Source organism: Rhipicephalus microplus, chromosome X, assembly GCF_043290135.1.
Source record: "Rhipicephalus microplus isolate Deutch F79 chromosome X, USDA_Rmic, whole genome shotgun sequence".
Taxonomy (NCBI): Eukaryota; Metazoa; Arthropoda; class Arachnida; order Ixodida; family Ixodidae; genus Rhipicephalus; species Rhipicephalus microplus.
Window position 1 is genome coordinate 466346573 of NC_134710.1, and position 23520 is coordinate 466370092.

General features: G+C 46.5%; 1 protein-coding gene across 5 annotated transcripts in view; it reads left to right on the top strand.

Annotated features, from left to right (window-relative positions):
* The first annotated feature begins 3608 nt into the window (after positions 1 to 3608).
* Positions 3609 to 23520, top strand: part of LOC119161675 (THAP domain-containing protein 1-like) — an 89126-nt gene continuing 69214 nt past the window's right edge. For 3 of the 5 annotated variants that reach the window (XR_012887712.1, XM_075880733.1, XM_075880734.1), the window contains exons 1-2: positions 3609 to 3787; positions 3904 to 4079. Coding sequence is in view for 3 of the 5 variants with exons in the window: in XM_075880733.1 (XP_075736848.1) it covers positions 3918 to 4079 (162 nt within the window). In the remaining 2 variants the exon portion in view is untranslated. Of the gene's footprint in view, positions 3788 to 3903; positions 4080 to 10528; positions 10595 to 20385; positions 23358 to 23520 lie in introns of those variants that run through there. The other 2 variants (XR_012887713.1, XM_075880732.1) reach the window with 2 other exon arrangements.

Here is a 23520-nt window from a genome sequence, read left to right on the forward strand (position 1 = left end):
AGATGTACTGAACATTATGTCAATGAAAAATATGAACTTTCGTAACTAATAAATATCACTAATGTAACCATTTGATTACGCTTATGGGGAAAGCTCTCAATGTAGAAGCACATATGTAGTACAGTAAAAATAGTGTTTCAATGTGGACACTTCGGACAAGATGTTGGATAACAAAGTTATCATTGGTTTTCACTGTTTATTCTCAATAACTAGGAGTGCGGGCTAATTACAATCATTATGTCATCTATGTGTTGAGTGATCTCATACTAAAAGTGTACGAGGTGGCATACAGACTTGAAGGTACGAATTTCCTAAATTGCTGAAGCATATGACAGGAATGCACGAAGAATATAAATGACAGGTCATAACATGAAACTGATGACACGTATGTCCTGAACGGTATGATCTACATGCCACATCATTGGTGCTTTCGCGGCTGTTTCTCGGTTTACAGTATACCAAAAATAGGCTTGTCAAGAGTGTCTCACGAGCATAAATAGCATGTATTAACAATTATGAAATGTACCATTTATGACGTGATTTACTTGCCACAGTCATGGTGCACTTGGGGCTGTTTCATTCACTAGATATATACTAAAATCAGTATTATGCAATGTTATGGGCCGACAAATATTTATTACAAGTATTAAAAAATAAACATCACATGTATGGCAAGGCTTATGTTCCACGCTCATGGCGCGCTCACAGCCGTTTAGTTTCCTGGATATGTACAAAATTTCATATGGCGTGACATGACTGTATGGCGCATACAATTACCAGACCCTTACACGCAAGCTATGGCATGGATATGATGTACGTCATGACTTCAATGCCACGCTTATCGTGTGCTCGCAGCAGCTTAGTTTCCAGGATATATAACAAATCTCATACGGCGTGACACAACTGTATGACGAACATCAATAACTGACTCTTACATGTAAAACAAGGCATGAATGACTTGTATGGCGTCAGTTGCTTGCCATGCTCATTGTGCGTTTGCAGCTGTTTCATCCTCTAGACATACCAAAATTGGTATTATGCAGGTTTACATACATGTAAATCACGACTGTTTATATGTAAATCCCGACTGTTAACATAGAAAATATGGCAGGTATGTCATGCATGACATGAATAACATGGTGCGCTCGCGACAATGTTGTTCACTGACTGTACATGAAATCTGACAAGCTATGACATGACTACATGACAAACGTAAATAACTGAACCTTAGACGTGAATTCCGAGATACATGTAAGGTACGGCCTTACTTGCATGCTACGTTCATGGTGCCTTTACAGCCGTTTCATGCACTGTATATATACAAGAATTTGGGTTATGCAATGTTACTGCATCCCAAATAATAATGACAACTATTAACAGAACATTCAATACATACGCATGTCATGTACGACATGACTTGCATGGCAACCTCATGAGGCACGTGCCGTCCTTTTGTTTCCTCGATATATGCAAAGCTTGATATGACGTGACAGTGTATAACGAAGCTCAAAAAAATTGCAGCATATCCACAGAGGGAATGATGATGAGTAAGGTGAAGTGCCTGTCTGTCTGCCCCCGAAACAAGCACCATCCCACTAAAACCACAAACGCCATCTAGTCGGTATTTACAAGATGATCACGTGATGAAAAATTGTGAGTATGCCCTTTGTAGTGGGTGTGCAGCTCTCGGGTACCGTACACAAGGCAAAGATAAAAAACATATAATAAACCATTTTATCCCAGCCAATTTCAATAGACACACACACACTGAGGTTACTTAAACTGTTCGCAAACTTAAACTGGTCTTAGCGGAGATACACACAGAATTCCATCTGTTGAGCAATTCATAAAATAAAGGTAGCTGGCTACATACTACTGAAGGAGAGGGGGGGGGGGGGGCAACCCACACCCTAAGAAGCTTCGTCCCTAAAAGCAGGTCCTTACATGCAAATCATGGCACGCATGTCGTATACAGCATGGCGTGCATGCCGAGCTGCCTTTTCAGCTGTTTCATTCTCTTCATGTGCTAAAATGTGTATTATGCAACGTTGCAGTATGACAAACACAAATGACAACTATCAACATGAAATGACGATGCGTGTGCCATGTAAGACATGATTTAGACGCGTGCGTTGCTTAGTGTGAGCATACACTCAAGAGAAAATACAAACTTTCAAGAAGCTTATATATTAATTGGATAGCAATTTTATGGACACTCTCAGCTGGATTTCGCCGCCGGCGTCGGCGGTGATGTGACGGAGCGTATATATATATATATATATATATATATATATATATATGAAAACGCAAGGAAAGATTACTGAAATAAAGACTCCGGTGCAAGCAATCGAACATGGGACCTTCATGTCGTGAGTGCGAGCCATTAACCACCGAGCCAGGGAGAGGTACCTGCTTCAACATTCAAACAGCAAGCTATTTATATCTACCACCTACCGCTGTAGATGGGCATCTCGGGGGGAACAATTGTGTTTTCAGCATTTTCAGCAAGATGGCGCACTGAGCGTGCGTCGGCTCTCATCTTTCACGCGTACTTTGGCCCGCAGAGAGGAGGAGAGTGGACGATCTCTCGCGCGCCCTAATCTCCCGGTGGGGTGATAATAGGTCTTGGCTGGCGTTGGGGCACTGGAACGATTCTGTTAAAGTTACCGAGCGCACGAAGCTTACTGCAATCGTTGCACACCTCCTGTTTGCGAAAAGGGTGCATTTTTCAGACACAGCGAATGAACAACTGATACACTTATTCGCTTTACACTGTACCTGTGAGTACGTTTCGTGCGTCATTTGTGCGTGAGAAACACGTGGCACGTTTCGATCTGCTCACGATTCTGCGCATGACCTTCCAATTCATTGCTATCGCGTTAATTGCTTCACCTTTGCGGCAAAGTGGCGACTTTTTTTTTTGTAAGACACAATATAACTGGGAACTAACATCCGGTAATGTCACGGAAAGTGTAGATTGCTTTATGCTTTGTAAACAAACTGCCATGCTCCGAAGGGCCTGCTGACATACAGTTCTAGTGTAGCACTTCCGTTAATTATCCTGGTCACACTATAAGAATGGTTTTAAACACCTAATGCATGAACATATTAGCTTTTCATCCAGTGACAGACCACCAGATATGCTAACTCCCTTGGGCTATTGCCTGATCTTGGTGCTGGAGCCTGGGGCCCTATGAAAGCATGAAAAAGCGTGGCAACAGTTAGCGATTTCATGCACTTCAACACCGTCTGAGTTCAGTACTGTGAAAGACTCGCCACTTTTGCTATACCTTTTCTGCACATACTTCCAAAGCTCAGCCGGTCTGTAAGCAGTTTTATCGCAATGGCAATTACATGGACACACTTGGCTCGATTTTACCGCCGGCGTCCTTCTCCATGTATGTATACGTATCTATATATACGAAAACGCAAGAAAGAAAAATAACACAGAAAAAAAGACTCCGGCGCAGGGAAGGGAACATCCGACCTTTCGTTCGTGAGCGCGCTGCGGTAGCCACTGAGCCACGAAGCAGCACCTCCTCGAATGTTTAAATGGCAAGCTATTTATATTTACCACGGGGGAAACAGCGTGTTGTCAGCATTAAAGTCCCTCTATCTACGAAAAGTAGCGAAAGGTCTTGATCCAGCCGCCTCGCCGCGCGATTGGCCGGTTGGCGACACGTGACCTTTTCTCCTTCGCGCCCCGCCCTAAGGGTCCAGCAGTCGTTCGCTGTGCATGCGGATCGCGTGGTTGTTTGCGTTTCCGAGCGTGGAATTGGACGTATCGGTAACTAAAAAACATTTCTTGCGCCTCTGATGCATTGTTTTTGCAACGTAGAAGTGGTTATTTATCTTTCCCTTGAGTGGACGCGGGAATTACGTGTTTTTATTCGACGTTTGCAGCATGACACGCTAGCATGCCGGGCTGCTGTGCCTACGGTTGCCGCAACCGTACGACTGATGGAAAGAAGTTCTTTTCTATTCCTCGCGGTGATGATAACATCAGCAGACGGAAGATATGGCTCCACAGAATCGGGCGCAAGGATTTCGTGCCCACTGGAAATACCCGGCTATGCGAGGTAAGTGACTTCGTGGTTTTTATAAAATGTAAACACTGTCGTAGATTTCAGCCAGCCATGTGCCTCGCTGGCGTGCCTTTGTTCGTGTATATACTGTTTTATGGGCATTATCTCAGCAACGCTGTTATTGTTTTGGCATTCTTGATGTGGCTGATTTGCGCATTATAGTTATTTACGTTTCACATCCCGTATTTCTCACAGTGATTAGCTCGAGACCCCAATACAATTGCGTTTGTTTGTCATCATAATGTGAGCTTTGTCAAGGGTAAACGACTAATGTGTTGGCTGAGCACTGAATAGGAAAGCCTAGAGCAACTCAGAGTGCCCCTTGCCATTTAGTTGCTTTGACCCGTCTGCTTGAAACAGCCTTTCGTTTGTGCATTACGCATCAGGACGTGTCACATAAAGTTATTTTTAAGGTGTGGGCATCCTTTTATAATGTTTAGATGCGACAGCATGTATAAGTGAACTTATTGCAGTTTTCCTGTTCATGCAAAATTTCCCAGATCACGTGAGCATAGATGTAAATGTGTTAATGTGCCAGAGGCTGCTTTTATTTTGTCAATTCAAGGTATTCATGGAGCTATTACCATGTGCCCGAACCACACAGAGGCGGCTGTTATTCTCAGATCTTTTTCGGGTGGCTTTAAAACTTGAAACTTACAATAAAAGGTCCGTTCTTGGTATTTCTTGTTTCTTAAGCAATCAGTGCGCAATGATGTTTTCTAAAGTTTCGGTAAGCTCACAACCCCCGATATTTTTGAACTATAAAACAAGCACTTTCAGTTGACCCAAATATCGTCTCTACTTCAATGTAAGCTGAATTTCAGATCGTGCAAACGACCGTAAAAAAGCGCCGTATGACTACCGCTGTGAAACACCGTTCAATAGAATGAGATGCTTCGAAAGTACGAACGTTTTATTGCAAAGCTTCATGCGCCCCGGGATCGTTAGTCGTTTTCCCTACTGCTTGAAGTTTCCTGGGAAGCTTACGCCACAAAGGGCAATAATTAACCGGTTCAAACGCGCACTGAGAGCGGTTTCAGCCGTCCGCAAAATGCACGCGAGCGAGCGGAGCGGCGTCTGCTAGCGCTGCTCCTTGGACCCCTTCAGAGGGCGCGCGTGTAGTTGTCGCTACCTTTATATATATAGGGACCTTAGTCAGCATTACCAGCGCGATAACGCGACGAGCGCGCTCGGTGTAAAGGTCGGCGCCAAGCTCATCACGATACGCAGAGGCATGCTCATCTCCAACGCGTGCTTTGCTCTGCGGTGGGGAAGGGGTCTTATCCGTGCATTTATCTTTGGTGGGGAGAATCGCCCACCTTCGGCTTTGGCCCGAAGTATTGCGTTCAGTTGGTGGGTGCACAAAGATCACTTCGTTCGCTGGAGAGGCACCGTTAACGAAAAGGGCGCGCTTTTTACACAGCGAAGTAACAACTTGGAAACTTGTCAGTTTGCGCTCATATTTGTACCTGTGATTACGTTTCGTGCTAGTTTTGTTTAGGCAGTGTCTTAAGGGTCTCGCTCTAAACGTTGTTAGTTGGCTCTCGTCCTGTGTGCGTTATTTCTGGGCGTAGTTTGTGCGTGAGCAGGGTTCTGAACGTTTCGATCTGCTTGCCATTCTCAGCGTTACATTCCAAGTTGTTGCTATCGCATTCATTTCTTTGCCCTTGCGGTGAAACTGTGACTTTTGTAAGAATTCAATATATGAACTGTCGTCCTGTTTACGTGGCCATTTAAAAAAGTTTTGAAAATCCGAACTCTTTCTTCCACTCGCTGAAAGGAACATTTAGCCTTCTTGTGTGCGTAATCTTTGTGGTCCCGTACGCCTGCAAGTGCCGCACGTATCACCACCATCGATCCCAAGGTGACGCAGCCATGATGAGTGCTCAACTCCGTAGCTCGCTTGCGGTAGGCGTTGAATTGTTCACCTCTTAGCTTGTGCACGTTGCCTTCCTGTATAGCTGCTTAGACTTCCTTCGAGACCGAGCACTTCTGCGTTGATGCCGCTAGCGTGTCGGCCTTTAGCGGAGGGTTCACTTCAAACATGAGTATATAACCTTGCGTGGGCGGTTCGTCTGTTGGGGTGTTCAGCTGAAGGTGGCTTAGTGCGTCGGCGTTCTGGTGTTTCTTGCCAGTTCGATGTACGAGTTCATAATCGTACGCCATCTTAATACACCATCGTGTCATTCGTTGTGACAACGTCTGTGGCATTGGTTTCTGGGGGATCATAATACCCAATAAGGGCAGGTAATCAGTTATGAAGGTCACTCTTTTGCCAGTAATATACTGTCGGAAGTGGTCTGCTGCGTAGACGATGGCAAGTTCCTCTTTGTCTAGCTGGGAATAATTCCTTTCTGCCTGCGATAGCGTGCGCGATGCGAAAGCGATCAAGGCGTCCCGTCCCTGGTCGTCAGCTTGGGAGGATTGCTCCCACTCCGTATGGTGATGCGTCACCGGCTAGCAGTTGCGTTCTCCTTTCATCGTAATGTCGCAGAACCGTAGACTTACGTACCAGTTCCTTGAGGGCAATGAATGACTCTTGGTGGCATGGTGACCAAACGATGAGACTTCTTTCTGCAGGAGCTCGTATAGATCGTTGACCACTGTAGCTTGATGTTCTAAGCACCGGTGGTAGAACGTAATACCCCTAAGAACGACTGCAATTCTTGTTTGTAAGTAGGCAATCGTGCTTCAGTGATTGCTCGCACTTTGTCTTCAGTGAGGTGAATACTCTGCACGTCAATCTTATGTCCAAGAAACTTCACTTCAGCCACTGCAAAACATTTTTTTCTTGCTGATGCCCAGTTAGCCTTTGATAGCCTTTCAAGAATGAGCTCCGACCGTTCTGTGTGCTCTTCATTCGAGGCGCCTCCGACAATAACATAATCTAAATAGACGCAAACTCCAGGGATCCCGCTAATTGTAGGCTTCGTAAATTTCTGGAAGGTTGCTGGTGCTGCGGCTATTGCAAATGGTAGCGTTTTCACTTTGTAGAGACTATTGCTGGTGGTTGTCGCGAGCAGTTCAGATGCTGATTCGCTCACCTTCAGTTGCTAGTAGGCTTACGTCAAATCCAAGGTGCTGAAAATTTTTACATTCGAAAACGTGCTAAAAACCTCTTCCGGTGTCGGCAGTGGGTACGATGATGCCTTTCTGAACAGGTTGACGGTACTCCGGTAGTAGGGTACCGGTAGTAGAGGCGTAGGATACCGTATTTCTTTAGGACGACAACAAGTGGTGTAGCCCATTCTGAATGTTACGTCGGTTCGATGATCCGCTGTTCCTGCAGTCGGTCCAGCTCATTCTCGACTGACGTTCGTAGAGCAAAAGGTACCAGCCTAGCTTTCACAAATTTCGGCGTTCTTCTCGCCGCTCCAGTGTGACTGGAGGTCCGTTGCTTCCTGGTATTTTTTCGAAAAAAAACTGCCTTGTAGTTCTCTTGGAGCTGCTCTACTGACGGATAGCTGAATTAATGGTTAACTCCGCCAACGACCACTCCAAGAGAGGTGAACCAATTCCGGCAAGGGGCCATGAAACGGTCACCCAACAATTTGCTGTTTTCAGCGGGTAACGGAGGTAGAGGATCAAATATGCATAAACACGCGCGAAAACTGGACTTTAAAAGACTTTTTCAGTGTACAATAAGCCGTATAAATCGTCGGTCATAAACTCCACCCACCGCCGGTGACCGCCATTTTGTAGTGGCATGCATGACGTCAGTAGAGGCGTGGAGCAATGCTGTCGTCTGCTACCAAACAACCACCTACTTACGCGGTCAGTGTGTTGCTCGGTTGCTTGCCGCGTTGTCCCCACGTTGTTAGTTGGTTGCGAGCGGTATTTGTGTTGTGGCGTGATACCGTGGTACCATCACCATGTCGACGACACCATCAAACGATTCGGGCAGCGGGTTCCCTTGCAACAGGAGCAGTGACAACGTCATATATGCTGTGGATTTCAATTTTGACCCCATTGCCACGAGCGAAAGCGACGACGAAAGCGTAGAAGACGTGGCCAACCCAGTAGACAATGACCTCATCGTTGCTGCAAACGTTGGTGATGGTCTCCGGCACATGTAAGCAACCTCATTTTATTATTTGAAGCATGCATGGTTTCTTCAAAAGTGAGCCACGTCTGGGATACGGGTATCTGTGGACGTCGCATTCACGAGCACGTGTTACCTCGCGCAATAGAATTCGCAAAGCGGGTAGAGTTTTGTCTTTTCCTTTCTGCGCATGTTCAGCTCCCAAGCTTGGTGCTTGGCGTCTCCTTCGGGTACCTGAAGAACGACCCTTTACTTTCCCCGTTCCATACTGTTTGGCACCCCACAGCACTAAACGGGCAACACAGTGGTATTATTTCAACCGCTGCAAGTAACATCGTTCGAATGACAAGTTGAGCAAAGCTGAGACAGCTCGATTGCCCGCGCAGCTAACCATAAAACCAAATAGTCTTCCGACATTCAGACGCTCACACAGCAATCCTCTCTCTACGTCACGGCTGGCGAGCGTGCCAACGTTGCCCCACTCCCAAGCCGTGCGCTTGTTTATAAATAAAATTCAATTATACAATAATGGCTCGACCAAATGCGCTCAAACTTCGCCAGCCTGTTTGTGAACATACAAGGATTAATCAGCTCGCGACAGATTATAGTAAAAAATTAGGTGCTATGACCCCTTTAAAAGGCTCGATCCGGAGCCGTGGACGACTAGCAATTGCAGATGGTTGGTCTGGCCGTTGTAGTATTCCTCTACGTTGGCACAACCTAGTAGTGGAAGAGGATGTCCTGACCACTTTCTCAGCTGTGTGTCGTCTTGCTGGAGAGTTAGCACGTTCACACTCCAAGTCGCTCGAAAAGTGTCCTCCTTGATGAGCCTGCATGCTGCTCCAGAATCCACCTCAAACTTGATGGGGCGATGGTGTACTATAATTTCTGTCATTATCTTACCCGGGATTCACAACGGCATTTAAGTCGTATAGAGCTGCTGACGTTAGTGATATTCTGGCTGTGCTATCTTGTGTCTGGCCCTCTTGAGCGTCGATATTATAGTTAAGTTGCGCTGAATCTTTCGGCATGGGCTGTTTGCGCTTGGCTATGCATGCCTTTTCGATGTGTTCCCGTCTTTGGCGAAAATTGCTCGTAGTTGTCTTGAATCGACATACCTGGGGATCGTGCATGTCGTCGCATCGCCAACAGCACGTGTGTTTATTTCTTTGAGTTGGCTGTGGTAGCCGAACGGTCTGGCCGCTGGCAGGTGTGGTGCACTGGTTCGACGTTCCGTCGGATAGTTTTCTCCTGGTGAGCGGCGCTCCCCGCTCACTGGGCGGTGTCGTACGCTTGGGAGAATGTGAGACCCGTCTCTGCGAACAGGCGTTGTTGTAGGCCTTCGTCACGCAGTCCGCACACAAAGTTGTCCCGCAACATAACGCGTCCAAGGGGAGCATAGTGGTGTTAGCAGGCGTGGCAGTCGATCCTTCCTCCTGCGCACTAGCTGAAGTTACCGAAGTCGGCGTCCCAAAATTGCAGTCAGCAGCGAGTTTTTTAAGAGCCGCCACGTAATCGCACACTTTTTAGCCTTACAGTTGGTCTCGCCGTTATAAGCGAGCTTGGCTGTGGACCTCCGATGGCCTTGGATCATAGTGCTTGTTAGCGCAGCTACAATGTCGTCGTAGTCGACAGTTGCTGGTGGGCATGGCTGAATCAAGGCACAGATTGCGTCATATGTCTGCTCCCCACACAGCGTTAGCAGGATGGCTCTCTTCATTGCTGCATCTGTGATGTTGCTAGCCTCAAAGTAAAATTATAGGCGTCCAAACCAGGATGACCATGATGAACCATTGAATTCGGGTCATCGATTATGAATCCCGTGCGTAGCCATGACTTGCTTGTCAAAAGCGTTGCGTAGTGCAGGTTCAAATCTGATTCCTCGTCACCACTGTTATGTCCGGCGTTGTCGTCGTCCCATACACGTACTCCTGGAACGGTAGTGAAACGGAATAGGCAACCTCGAACGGTTAAAACTTGTTTATTCCTACTCAAACGGGGGCGGCAGCCGAACTGCCGTGGGCAAGCGAGCGGCGGATCTTTGTGTCGAGCGGGGGACGGAAGAGTCGGAAGAGGAGGGGTCTTATTGACCGGAGTTGTTTGCAACCGGTCATCCACCGCTTCAGTGTGTACCGCTAAGAGGCTCGCTCGGAACCCAGGGGTGGTTTGGGACACAACAGTTGTATTGCGAAGTTTGTATACAGGACGCGTGTGTTTGTAAAGTATGAACGTTATCTTCACTGAATTTCTAAGCAGAGGAAGTTATTTTCACTGTATTGACTAGCACAGGCGCTCATGGGACTGCACAGTTTGTGCAAAACGCGCATGAAAGATCGCAATGCAGAACTAATGACTGCTACAAGTGTATATGCGTCTCATGCTTATGGCTCTTCATCTAAAGGGCACTTCTGAAGAACGTGACTTCAGATCAGACTGGCACTCCATTTTGATGAGGTTCTCATCCTTACCAACCTTTTGAAGAACTTTTCCTCTTTTTTCTGGACTTTCTCAGTGTAAGTCATTTTCTTTATGTTGTAACTTCCACTGTTTTTGTGTATAGCATTGCATTAGGACGGTGCCTCTTTCTATAAGCATGAGATTTGTATTTTTATAAATATCGTGTTTATAAGTGTCATTTATTATGTTCCTGTTTTTAATTCATTAAAATTGTGATTTTTTCTCCTGTATGTATGCTTAAAACATGTATGAATGCTAATATTGATGTTATTGCTGCCTTGTGAGGGCCTTCAGGCTCATTCAAACTGTATGACGCAGCTTTCCGCCTGACGGACACCAAACAATTTTGTCGCAAAATAAAAACCTTTCTGATTCTTGTGATTCTGATACGTATGTAAGCCATTAAATGCTTGTGCAGTACAGTACTTATGTGACTCGGCTGCTGACCCGCAGGGCGCGGGTTCGAATCCCGGCTGCGGCGGCTGCATTTCCGATGGAGGCGGAAATGTTGTAGGCCCGTGTGCTCATATTTGGGTGCACGTTAAAGAACCCCAGGTGGTCAAAATTTCCGGAGCCCTCCACTACGGCGTCTCTCATAATCATATCGTGGTTTTGAGACGTTAAACCCCACATACCAACCAGTACTTATGTGAATATTGTCGCTGGAGAATGAGTCACCACGCCAAAGCAACTGCTATACATTAAACTAAGCTATATAAGAAATACAACGAAAAAAAATGCAGGCGTTCTTCTGTGGTAGAACGCTCACTTTCCACGCAAACGACCCGGGTTTGATCACTAATCAGATCCCAAGTTTTTCGTTATATTTGCATCCTTCTCAATTTTTCATCACGTAAAAATTTTTCACTCGCAACCAATGACGCCGACGCTGGAATTTCCACGAAATGGGCTTTTTAATGCTATCGCGTTAATAATAATATTAATAATAATAAATAAAATTACCTACGAAGATCCCATGTATCTTGGGAATCGATGGTATGCACGGCATACGGATGGATGGGGTCTGTGTTGCGATTTTTTATTCAGCTATACGCTACGACGTGGTGCTAGATATATCTACTACAAACGCACGCTCATACAGACGTTAATAGCCTGATATGTTTTATATCACCAGTTGGGCACAGTTGCGTAACGATGCCAACAGCAACATGAATATTAGTAACACCAGAAGTGGTAAGCTGATATCAAGCGCTGGTGCACTCTCGAGGTTGGTAGCCCTGAACACTTCTACATAAATCAACTTCAGCGGATGGCGCTTAACAAGATGCGGCAACAAACGGACGTGACGGCTTTATCGTGGGAGTAATTGTGTGATGCCTATAAAATTAGATAGCCAGCACTGAAACTACAATCGACGTGTCACGAACATTGGGGCTTATTTGAGAAGTATTTTCGAGACCGGCCATGTCTCTGTGATAGAATAGTTTATTGCCACGCGGAATACTAGGCAAGTTTCTATTCCTGCTGGTAACCTGACATTTATTCTTTTCTCTCGTCGGATGAACGCTCCCGATGTCAGCTTTTTCTTGACGCTCACGCGTTATTGCCACGCCTATTCTCACCATTTCTAGGGAATATAAACTTTAAAACACCTGTGGCACTTACCCGCATACCTGTAGCCAACGCCTCCTCTATTTTATCAATACCAGCCAGGTGTGCCTAATTAAACCGTTCACTACCGTCTCCTCTAGCCCTTTCCTACTCTCGCCCACCACCCAGCCTCCATGTGTGCTTTCGGTCATGGCGGAGAGAACCCCTCATTTAGAGACTCATGATGGAAATCATATCAGGTAATTTTCTTATTCAGTTGTGTACAGATCCGCGGGGCAGTGTCTTGCATTCCTCATGTTCACAATATCAGCGGTCACGCTGGCTCTGTAAAAGATGCCGTGTTTTGAGATAGCGTGTCGCTGATCGTGGCGCCATGCGGCTAGCCAATGGGGAAGCATCACTTCAACGCTACAGCATGCGCTACAGTGTAATGCGGCGGCAGCATTGCTTCGAGCTACAAAAAAGGAGCAAAATCAATTTAAATAGGTCGTGAAAGTTGATTGATTTGTGGGGTTTAACGTCCCAAAACCACCATATGATTATGAGAGACGCCGTAGTGGAGGGCTCCAGAAATTTCGACCACCTGGAGTTCTTTAACGTGCACCCAAATCTTAGCACACGGGCCTACAACATTTCCGCCTCCATCGAAAATGCAGCCGCCACAGCCGGGATTTGAGCCCGCGACCTGCGGGTCAGCAGCCGAGCGCCTTAGCCACTAGACCACCACGGCAGGGCTAGGTCGTGAAAGTTGGAACGAAATGTGGTCTGAAACCTAATGTGACAAACATCAACAACCACGTGATAATTGAAGCGCGACTAGGTGAAGGGGGGGGGGGGAATAGCGACAGCAAAAAATTAAACATTTATTTTCAATTGCTTTATCTCTATTTGTTATAAACAATTAGTAGATCACTTCATTAGAGCTTCGGTCTTTCGTTTGTAGTAGAGGACCCATATTTTTCGTTTGGTTTCACAAACAGCGTGCACATGCAGGCAGTCTAGTAACATAGACCAACGGAGTTTGTGACGTATCCAGGCATTGTGCTATCAGAGCTTGTGTTTAGTTTGGCGTGCTTTTGGTTCGGCACATTACCATGTCAGCGAGGCGTCACTCACTTTTTCCTGGTGATTTCGTGCGTACCTACAGAAGTTTACTTACTTTTTATGTGCATTTCATAGCTCAACCAGCTCACAGAATGTGTAGATAGCCGCTCCTGTGACTGCCGACTGTTTTCGTTGGCGCACGGCCGGCGCGCCCTCGCCTCTAGTGACTGTGAACGCGACAGGCTATAAGCAACAAGACGCTGTACTCTGTGGCTGCCAAAGCTATGTTTTCGAAATTGCTGTCTCGCCGCAGTGGCTTTCAAGGTTTGTGCAACGTAAGTTCTGAAACTGTTATGCTATTGTACTCGTGAACAGTTGTCTCACATTTGCCTGTGCGAACTTTCTTGTGCATATTGCACGTGCGTCCATTGGCTAATAAAACAAGTTTACTTCCTCAATCCTTGTAAGGTTTGTTTCTTTTCTCTCGCGTGCGATTAGGGCGACATAATTAAGGTGCAGTAAAGGCGCGTAATAATAAATGCACGTAGCAGGTCAGCAAATAAGAAAGTTTCAATTTCGCGCCATGTAGGGCAAATACGCAACGTCACTACTACTTTCGGCTGTGACGTCGTATTTTATTTTTTTTTTCACATTTTTTGCTGTTCGTTGTTACCTCCTCACGTAGATGGCGATGGTGGCAACGAGCCGCCGAATACTGGATCCATGGGCTTCAATGGAAGTTATGCTACTAGTTTACATATACCTTGGAAGGAGCACGAAGGAACAAATCTGACAGAAATATAATATTGTACTGGGAAACACGCCTATCGCTTCTCCGGGAGTAAGCACTCGGAAGCGTGTGTGACGCAAGCAGCGCTACCCCTCATGTAGAATCGCATCACGACCACTCTTAGCTGAACTAACGCAGACCGAAGGCTCCCGTTGAGATGCGCGAGTTTGCACTGGCACTGAAAGAAATGAAGGAGATTTTGGTGTGGCTCGTATACCCACCTGCGGGCATGCGCCATACGTTTGGTGGAAAGGATTTTTCGATTTACACGAAGCCACACCACATTGCTGAGGTTATGACCCGCTAATCATATTCGTGAAACCATTTTACCCTCCCACACTAATTTTGGTGCACCCTAAGGAAAGAGAGTGATCACTAGAGCACTCATATGTAGGCGGCGAGATAAATAGATAGATGATCAATGTTGCTGCGGTACGCAACCAAATGCTTAGCAAAAGTTATAATAATAATAATAATAATAATAATAATAATAATAATAATAATAATAATAATAATAATAATAATAATAATGATGCAATGAAGAGGAACGAATATTATAGTGGGCCATTTTTCTCCTGTGACATCGCAGGTCTGTGTCTACGATGCATTGCTCGAGGGCGACACTCGTTCGCTCTCAAGGTTCGTTGATTTCAGTCATTGGTCAAGGTAGTGACCGGTCGATAAGGCCGAGTTGAATAATTCATGTAACAGCAACAGTAATAAAATATTCATATGAGATTATTACATTCGTAATGATTTGTTAATGTGTGTTTCGTTATGGGAACGAAGCATGATATTCTACAGATATTACACCACGTTCACGTTCTTGGAGCAATGCGTGAATTTATGGTGCTTCAGTATTTTGTAATAAAAGAGTGATGTGTTGCAGAAAATCTGTTTTCGTTTTTCCTTGTGAGCGAAAAAAAAAAGCGTTACCGGAGGGTGAAACGTCCAAATAGATGCCAAGAAGTGTATATTATTATTATTCAGCTTGAGCGCTAATTGAACCCCGTACTTCAGCAAGGAAACCAGATGTTCTAAAACAAAGCCACATCGGGGAATGAAATTGTTTGAAAAAAAAAAGCGAAATGTCGTCTATTTAAGGGAGGCCCCTGAACCTTTGTGATATTGCGTGTTAGAAGCGTAGAATTTCACAAGCGTGAAACATTGAATTCCACAATACTTTAAAAACTCGCCAATAGGCTAGTGAAGCAAGTATTCGGTAAGTTCTACCGAGGGACATTTTAAGAAACATTACCATGCACAACTCTCACCAGGCTATTCATGAGCAAGACGCGCACAGAAACAATCACGCAAATAGCAGTAACGAAACAAGACATGTGCTATCTTCGAGCTTGCTTGTACGCGTTGTTCGTTCTGAATAATAGAGGCCGAAATAGTCGTCTCAAATAAATACATTATGCCATTCGGCAGGGCTCATAGCCAGAGAAACAAGGAGGGGGTTTTTCGGTCGTGTACATCCAACTAGTATCGGGGATTTACGTCCCAAAACAACGATATGATTATGAGGCCACCATCGTCGGAAATTTTGACCATCTGGTCTTCTTTAACGTGCAGTGCCAACACCGCGCTTCCAGAAAATGCGCAGCCAGGGTCGAACCCGCGACTTTCGGGTGCAAACACGAGCGCTGTTACGTCACCACAGCGGACGATGACACATGTGAATATAAATTGCTTTCATAACGTCTTGATTGACTGATTTATTGATTGATATGTATGGTCTAACGTCCCAAAACAATCATATGATTATAAAATACGCCGTAGTGGAGGGCTCCGGGAATTTCGACCGCCTGAGGTTCTTTCACGTGCAACCAAATCTGAGCACACGGGCCTACAGCATTTTCGCCTCTATCGAAAATGTGGCAGCAGGAGCTCAATTCGATCCCGCGTTTCATTACACCTTCACGAGCATTTAGAGGGGAAGACGAGCTGTATAGCATTTCATGTGCATAATGTTAGATTATTTTGGACGTGCTTCATTATATTCTCTAGAAACATAAAGAGCGTTGTTTAAATAACGATTCCTACACTGTAAGCGAAAATTAGCCAAGATGGGAGTATCTCCAGGATATGATCCCCCGAAACTCCCCTGCCCTAATTATTTATTCCCTGTTACGGAGTTGACTCCACACATGCCGTCGTAAAACGTCCCACTGCTTAATGACAGAGTTTATGAACTACGCGACCTTGCTAAACTCCCCACGAAGTTTCTGGTCACGTGGTTACAAACTCCTCATTGGAGTTTTAAAAGCGCTTTTTTGTCGTGACGTGCGTGCATGTCTGTGTGTATTTGTGTGTGTGTACGGGCTCAGCCACCAGGATTGGGCGCGCACGGCGGTGTTTCTCCGGCCGTTAATTTTATTCGGCGTGCGCCCCATTAAAAAGATGTGATAGGAGAAGTTCCGCCACGCGCCGCGACGCGGTTTTCTTCTCCCCTGCAGATGACGCCGGCGGCGCCGCGCCGTAGACATGCTTGCAGAAAGGCACATTGGACGTAGTTCACGTGGTGACTGAAATAAAGCAACGCTGATATGTATTCTCGATCTGGATTCACACAGTGAGTGTTAATTGTCCTCTGTAACGTTCTATGATCGAGACAGAGCCAAGTAGCGTGAGGCAACTTCGTTTGGCGCAGCTTGTTAGCAAATTTCGCCTCCATGATACATGCATTAAGCTGACTACGTGATGCGCCACGCTTTTCAATTTTTTGTTGTAGTGATCGTTTCTCCCACTGCCGCCTGAATTGGTGCACGTTAATTTAGGCGACCTTGTTCTCTTATAAAGAAATGCGTTTTGTCGTTGTCGACCCTGCATATATAGATGTGTTACGCAGTCCAGCTCTGTCGTCACAGCATGTCAAGCTCTGTCGTCACAACTAAACCGCAGTGCTGGTAATGCTACAGTCGTTTTCATCTACACGTTGATCCGTGAAATTTGTTATGGACACAGCATTTCTAAGTTCCCACGGTACGACAGTGTTGTGAATGCGACGTTCTTATATAAGTGCAGGCCACGTGTAGGCGAATAGAAACCTCAAAATGATGGACGATGCTAGTCGCCTGCAAATTATAAGGCGCCAGCGATCGGTCGCCCCCTTAACAAAGTACTTTCTTTCGCTTACGTGACACTTGCCGTTTTAAAGCGCAACATCGTTAAAGAGCTTGTTTCGCAGAAATTACGTCGTCGGCGTCTGTGTGAGAGCGAAAAAGCTGCGTTAGCTGTGGGCGAAAATTCCAGGTAGATGCAATGAAGACAATGTTGGCACTTCGACCTTATAGGTTTCTGCCAAGAAGTGAGGGCTTAGTGCTATCCATTGGGGAGGTGATTATGAGTGTTCTTCCGTGCGTGAGTGCGTATGTGTGGTTGCGTGTGTGTGCGCGTGCTTTTGTGTGGGGTCTAGCGCTCGCGCACCATGTGTGTGTTCTTCCGTGCTTTGGTGTGTGCGAATGTGTGTGTATGTGTGAGTGCGCGCGCTTATGTGTGTGGTCAAGTGCACGCACGTGTGTGTGTGCGTTCTTTTGTTTGTGAGTGTGTGCGGATGTGTTTGTGTGCTTTTACATGCGTGCGTGTGCGAAAGTGCATGTATGTGTGTGCGGGGGATCGTCAGTCTGTGTGCGGGCGCTTGTGTGTGTGGACGAGTGCACGTGCCTGTTCTTTTGTGCGTGCGAATGTGTAATTGTGTACGCTCTTTCATGAGTGAGTGTGTGCGAATGTGTGTCTATGTGCATGAGTGCACTCGTCTGTCTGTGTGCGTGTGTGTTCGTTTGCGCGTGTTTTTTGTGCGTGTGCTTGTGTGACTGCGTTTATCCATGCGTGAAAAAAACCGTTTTCTACGTGTAGCTCAAACGCAAAGCGTCGTCTGTGTCTGTATGCAAATTAACGCTGGTTGCGCTCAGCCATCACTTTTCTAGGAATTTTGAGACGCGCGCCAAACAAGACTGCTTTGTGTAGGAGCACAATTGCAGGAAGTTCTGCTCCCGTAGTTTTCCCATCATTGCCGTAAAAAGGTGTCGGCGAGCAAAGCAGGTAAGCTTGCACATTGAAGGCCTTAGTACTTCAAAGTATCTCCGCCAAGATCCACGATGCCGCACAGCTATCCTTCGGATCGTTTCCCTCTTCTAGAAGTGGTCAGAAAAAACACTTTAATAAATCAGTCGGGTGAGTTCACTCTCATGATTACTTTCTACTGATGTGCTGCACAGGAGGGCATCATAATTTTCTTGAAAACTGGCTCACGGATGTGTTCGCCTTGGTCACTATCACGCCCCGCCACGGTGGTCTAGTGGCTAAGGTACTCGGCTGCTGACCCGCAGGGCGCGGGTTCGAATCCCGGCTGCGGCGGCTGCATTTCCGATGGAGGCGGAAATGTTGTAGGCCCGTGTGCTCATATTTGGGTGCACGTTAAAGAACCCCAGGTGGTCGAAGTTTCCAGAGCCCTCCCCTACGGCGTCTCTCATAATTATATGGTGGTTTTCGGACGTTAAACCCCACATATCAATTAATGGTCACTATCATCACGACAGCAGCTAGGGTATGAAGAAAAAGAAAGAATATGGCGCCAGCCACCATCAATTCTTCTATTCGTTTATTTGAGGTGGTTGGGGGGCGAGGAAAGATAAAGTGCACAGCTAACCAGCGATCTGCGCTTTCTATAAAGCGCCATCCATCTTCAAGCTGCGCAAACCATCCCGCATAGAAAGCAAAGGAGAGGAGGGGTATTAGGCACGCACTGCCATGCGGCGAACTGAGTGGTCACCCCCCCCCCCCCCCTTTTTTTTTGCAATTACGCCTCCTCCGTCCGAACGAGACGGCTGTAGGAACACCACCGCGCAAGCCCGATCCAGGCGGCCGTGGTACGGGCATCTGTTTGCACATCGGTGTGGAACAGCGGTGCTTTGTGTGTTTGACCATGTGATCATCTCTCGGCAGGCAACAAAACTATCAATGAAGCGAAGATTTATAACGACCGGATGGTGCTAGGTGTGAACGTTTCAAGGTATTTCGCACCGTTGAACCACGCTGGACATCGGTTTGATTCCTCAAAGAAACGCCGCGAATGCCTCGCTTCGAAGGTCAGGTTATAAAAAATTTCGAAGAATAATTTAAAGGTAACATTGAGCACTACTTCACAAGAAAGGGTTGCTACGTTATACTCGCTGTGTGTAACCTCCTTAGTTTTAGAAAGGTTTAGCGAGCGTTGAGCCACAGTGCCATCAATACAATGAACTAGTATATACCATGAATGAACTCGAGGTGGTTAAAGGCGGGAAGTAAATAGGAAGCGCAAGCCGTAGGAAAGTAAAATCCGAATTCTCCTGTCTCTCATTTCCCATTAGCAGCAATTGGCACGTACATTGAGCACTATCTGACAGGAAAAGGTTGCTACGTTATACTCGCTGGTCGTAACCTCCTTGGTTTTAGGAAGGTTTAGCGAGCGTTGGGCCGCAGTGCCTCGAATACAGTGAACTAGTAAATACCATGAACTCGAGGTGGTTAAATGTGGGAAGTAGACCCGAAGCGCAAGCCGTAAGAAAGTGTGCGTGTGCCCCCTCTCGTTTGGTCCTTGGAATGTCCGCTGACGGCTGGATGGCGGTGCTTCAATATGGGTAATACATGATGAAAACATGCGAGATGGAGGTACTCTTGGTGTTGAATAGATGGACGAACGGACACACAGACAGATGCATGGATGGACGCATGAACGGACGCAGGCGCGGATGCATGGACGAACGCAGGGACGGACGCACGAACAGACGCACGCACGGACGAGTGGATGGACGCATGTACGGTTACACAGACGTACGCAGGAACGGACGGAAGCAAGAACGAATGGACGGACGAATGCTTCGCCCCACTCTCCATCATTCACGCAGAGGAGCGACGGAGACCGTCCGCCGCCCTCGTCCTTCCTACTCGATTTACGTTTGCCTTCTCTGCATGGGGGGCTCGCAGCCCCATACTTCTCGCCTGTACATGTTGCGGAGCGCACCAAGCATAAGCTCGCTCACTCGCTCGCTATGCTTACACGCGTTGAGGCACCTCGAAGAACCTACTGAAGAGGCTCTACAAGCAAAAGTTGTCCTTTGTCCTTCGTGTTTGCCGCAGGTAAGCGTCTGTGTCTTGCTGTTTGCCGCATGTAAGTTTTTGTGTTTTGTGTGAACGGTGTTTCAACGTTTATTATTGAAACACCGTCCTGAGCGCTAAGGTTCAAAGCCACTGAATGAAGCGCCTGTTTGTTCACTCGGTTTTATGAAAACACATGTGGGTTGCTAGTTCCGTTACAACCCACATTGTTTACTACTACAAAAATCGTGATTTACGGTGCATATTTCATACGTTATTTTTGGCATAACAATTTGGTTTTCTTTCTGCAGTGTGGAATCAGTTGGGGCGCCCTGCGCCCGACAAGATGCCGTACTGCTGCGTATGCCATTGCAAGTCTTCAAGCAAACAACGGACGCCGTGCATATCGTTCCACGAGATACCAAGTGATCCTGAACTTCGAGCGAAATGGCTAACGGTCATTTCTCGAGACGACTGGACACGGAATACGACGTCACGTTACTCGACTGTATGCAGCCGACATTTCAGTTCCTCCGACTTCAAGGAGGACTGCAAAATTCGCAAGCTCAAAAAAGACGCTGTTCCCAGCCTTTTCGAAGATTATCCTGCGTACCTGCAGCCTCCGAAAAAGAGAGAGAGAGAAGCGACGCGTCTGTGAGAAAACGCGAGGCAGCTGCACCAGTCAACAAAACACCGCCGAAACGTAGAACACTTGAGACCCAGCTAGACTGTCGTTTGCTTCCTCTCAATGAATTGCCCTCCGTCGATGTCGCCTCTCAAAAGTTATCACTGATGGACTGCATGCACCGCAACCGAATTGCCGCTACCTACATAAAGCGGCGCAAGCGAGCGCTGGATCACTGCCACGGTGCAGGTGGACAGAGCTGTGCAGGCGTCGTCATTAATCTCGGTTTCGGCAATAGACGAAAGTGGAGACGTAGGAAGCGAGACCTGAACGCGCGAATGGAGCGGCTCAACAACACCGTCGACCACTACAAACAAGAACTGCAAAAGCTAAAGGAAGAATGCTATGTGTCGACATTCCTGCATGTTGTGGAGAAAGCGGAAGAGAAAGACCTGGCTGCGTCAATATTAGTGGAACAAGTGCAGACATTCGCGGAGAAGAAACCAACGTGGTCTTAGGTGTCAGTGCGCCATGCTGTGGTTTTGCGGAACCTCTCGACTCGTGCATACGAACACGTAAGGAGCACAGGCATTCTTTGACGTCCCTGTCGAAGTACCCTCGAGCGCTTTATGGGCTCGTCACATGGAGAAGCTGGCGTGACCCAACTCGTGAAGAAAAGTTGTCTGCAGAACTCGCTTCTCATCCCTCGTTGCAAGCGAAGACATGTTCTTTGATTGTTGATGAAATGCACGTAAAACAACGGCTACTTTATCACTAGCAAACAGATGCCTTCACCGGCTAGGTGGACTATGGAGTCAACTTCCCCAAAGAAACAACAAATGAGCCTGTCCTGGCCAACTCAATCGGTGTTTCATCCTTGACGGCCTTTCAGTTTTGTTAAAAATACCCGTGGCGTGTTTTTTCGAAAGAAACTGCACTGGCCGTGAGCTCATGCTCATGCGACACGTTCTCAAGAAAGTTGAAGAAATGGGATTTTTCGTCGTCTGAATTGTCACAGATAACCACAAGATGCGTATGTCTTGGCTATGCAACTTCTATGCAACGAAAGCCTCAAATATTGCACTTATCACTCCGGAAAACAGAATCGAAAACTTTTTTCTTGCATTTGATCAGTGCCACTTCATCGAAATTGCATGATCGCAGTTTTTTCCCATGACCTCAGAAAAGGTGGTGAAATATCAGTGAACTACTTAAAGAGCCTCTACAAAATGCAGCAAGGCAGCCTTGTGAAGCTAGTACAATTTCTGAAAAGAAAGCACGTATTCCCTACTAACATGGAAAAAGTGAACGTGCAGAGAACGGTGCAATTTTTTCTCCTCCCGTGACAGCTGCAATGAAAGTCTTGCAAGAGCAGGCAGGCCACACGTGCGACGCACGTTTCGCGGGTGTCGGACCAACGGTGCAATTTATGGCCGTGAGTATTATGGACGTGAGTACAATGCTCATGGACGTGAGTAATTGTACCCAGCACATTCATCAGAAGAAGGCAGACTACAAGCAATTTGAATCTGCAGGCGATGAATGGCTAATCTGGCTGGAGGCAAGCTTCCTCGACTACCTGGGCGACCTCAAAAGTCAGTGACTGCGAATAACTTCCTAACCAAAGAGACTTATGAGAGTCTTGTAATAACTCGTTCGAACATTGAGTTCATTAAATATCTGCTTGAAGAGATGTCTTTTTCACCTATTTTTGACGAGGAAACTGTTATCAGACCCAATCGGGTCATTCTTTGGCTGGCTGAGGAAATAAGCAGGATCAAATGATCAAACCGACGTTTGCGCCGTGCTCACAGACATTGAGAAAACCCTCAGGACTGGAGTCGCATCGGTGTCCAGTACAAGCAACATAATGACACCAGAAGAGAGTGATTGCTTGTCAACGCTACCTCAGTAGAAAAACACAAGGGAGCAAACCAGCCATGAATTCTCTGCGAATGCACGTGGAGAGCTCATAGAGCAACCAAACCAAGATAGGCCCCTACTTCCCACTGCAGATGTGGCCGCATTGGCTATGGTTGGTGGCTACCTAGCGAGAACCGTACAAGAAAACTACGAATGCGAGGAGTGATTCGTGCTCTTAACAAAGCCCAACGCCTCGAAAGTATTGGACTCACTCATTATGCACCAGGACTGTGGTGAACTTCTGTATCCATCCGCACAACTTCTGAATTTTTCTACACACTACAGAAGTTCATCGAAATTTTTCTAGCGAGAACAACGCTTAAGCATCACCGTCTAAAGAAGGATGTGAACAATGCTGTCGAGATACTCTGTGAGCACAAAGCTTTGATGTGTTCGAATCCAGGGCACCAAAAAAATTTGCTCAAACTGCTGCTTACAAAGTTTTTTTACCCAATATTCACCGATTTCACCCTGAAAGCGACAGACAAACCAAACGTTGCCAAAGCTTGCGAAATAAAGCCACTCTCACGAAAGACCCAGAAACTGTGAGCTTGATCTCACAGCTGTGGGCCTAAGTGAAAAGTCCAGCTGTCACAATATGTATTGTGTTGCTTGCTTTCAATGTACTGAAGGAATGTAAAGAAACGTGGACAGTGCAACATCTACATTCTCTGCTGTGTCGCATTTCATTTCCGAGTTGTAGTAACCTGCATAATAAATAACTATTTCAGCATCTTTTTATTCCCTCCAGGTTGATAGCGGGCGTGAAACATCGCGCCGCACTGTTTGCGTTTCTTCTCATCATGCCTATACACCAAGAACAAACACCAATGCAACCTGCGCATTTATTTTACAGTTGCACCTCTAACGCGAACGCAAGCTTCTCTTCCCGAGCATG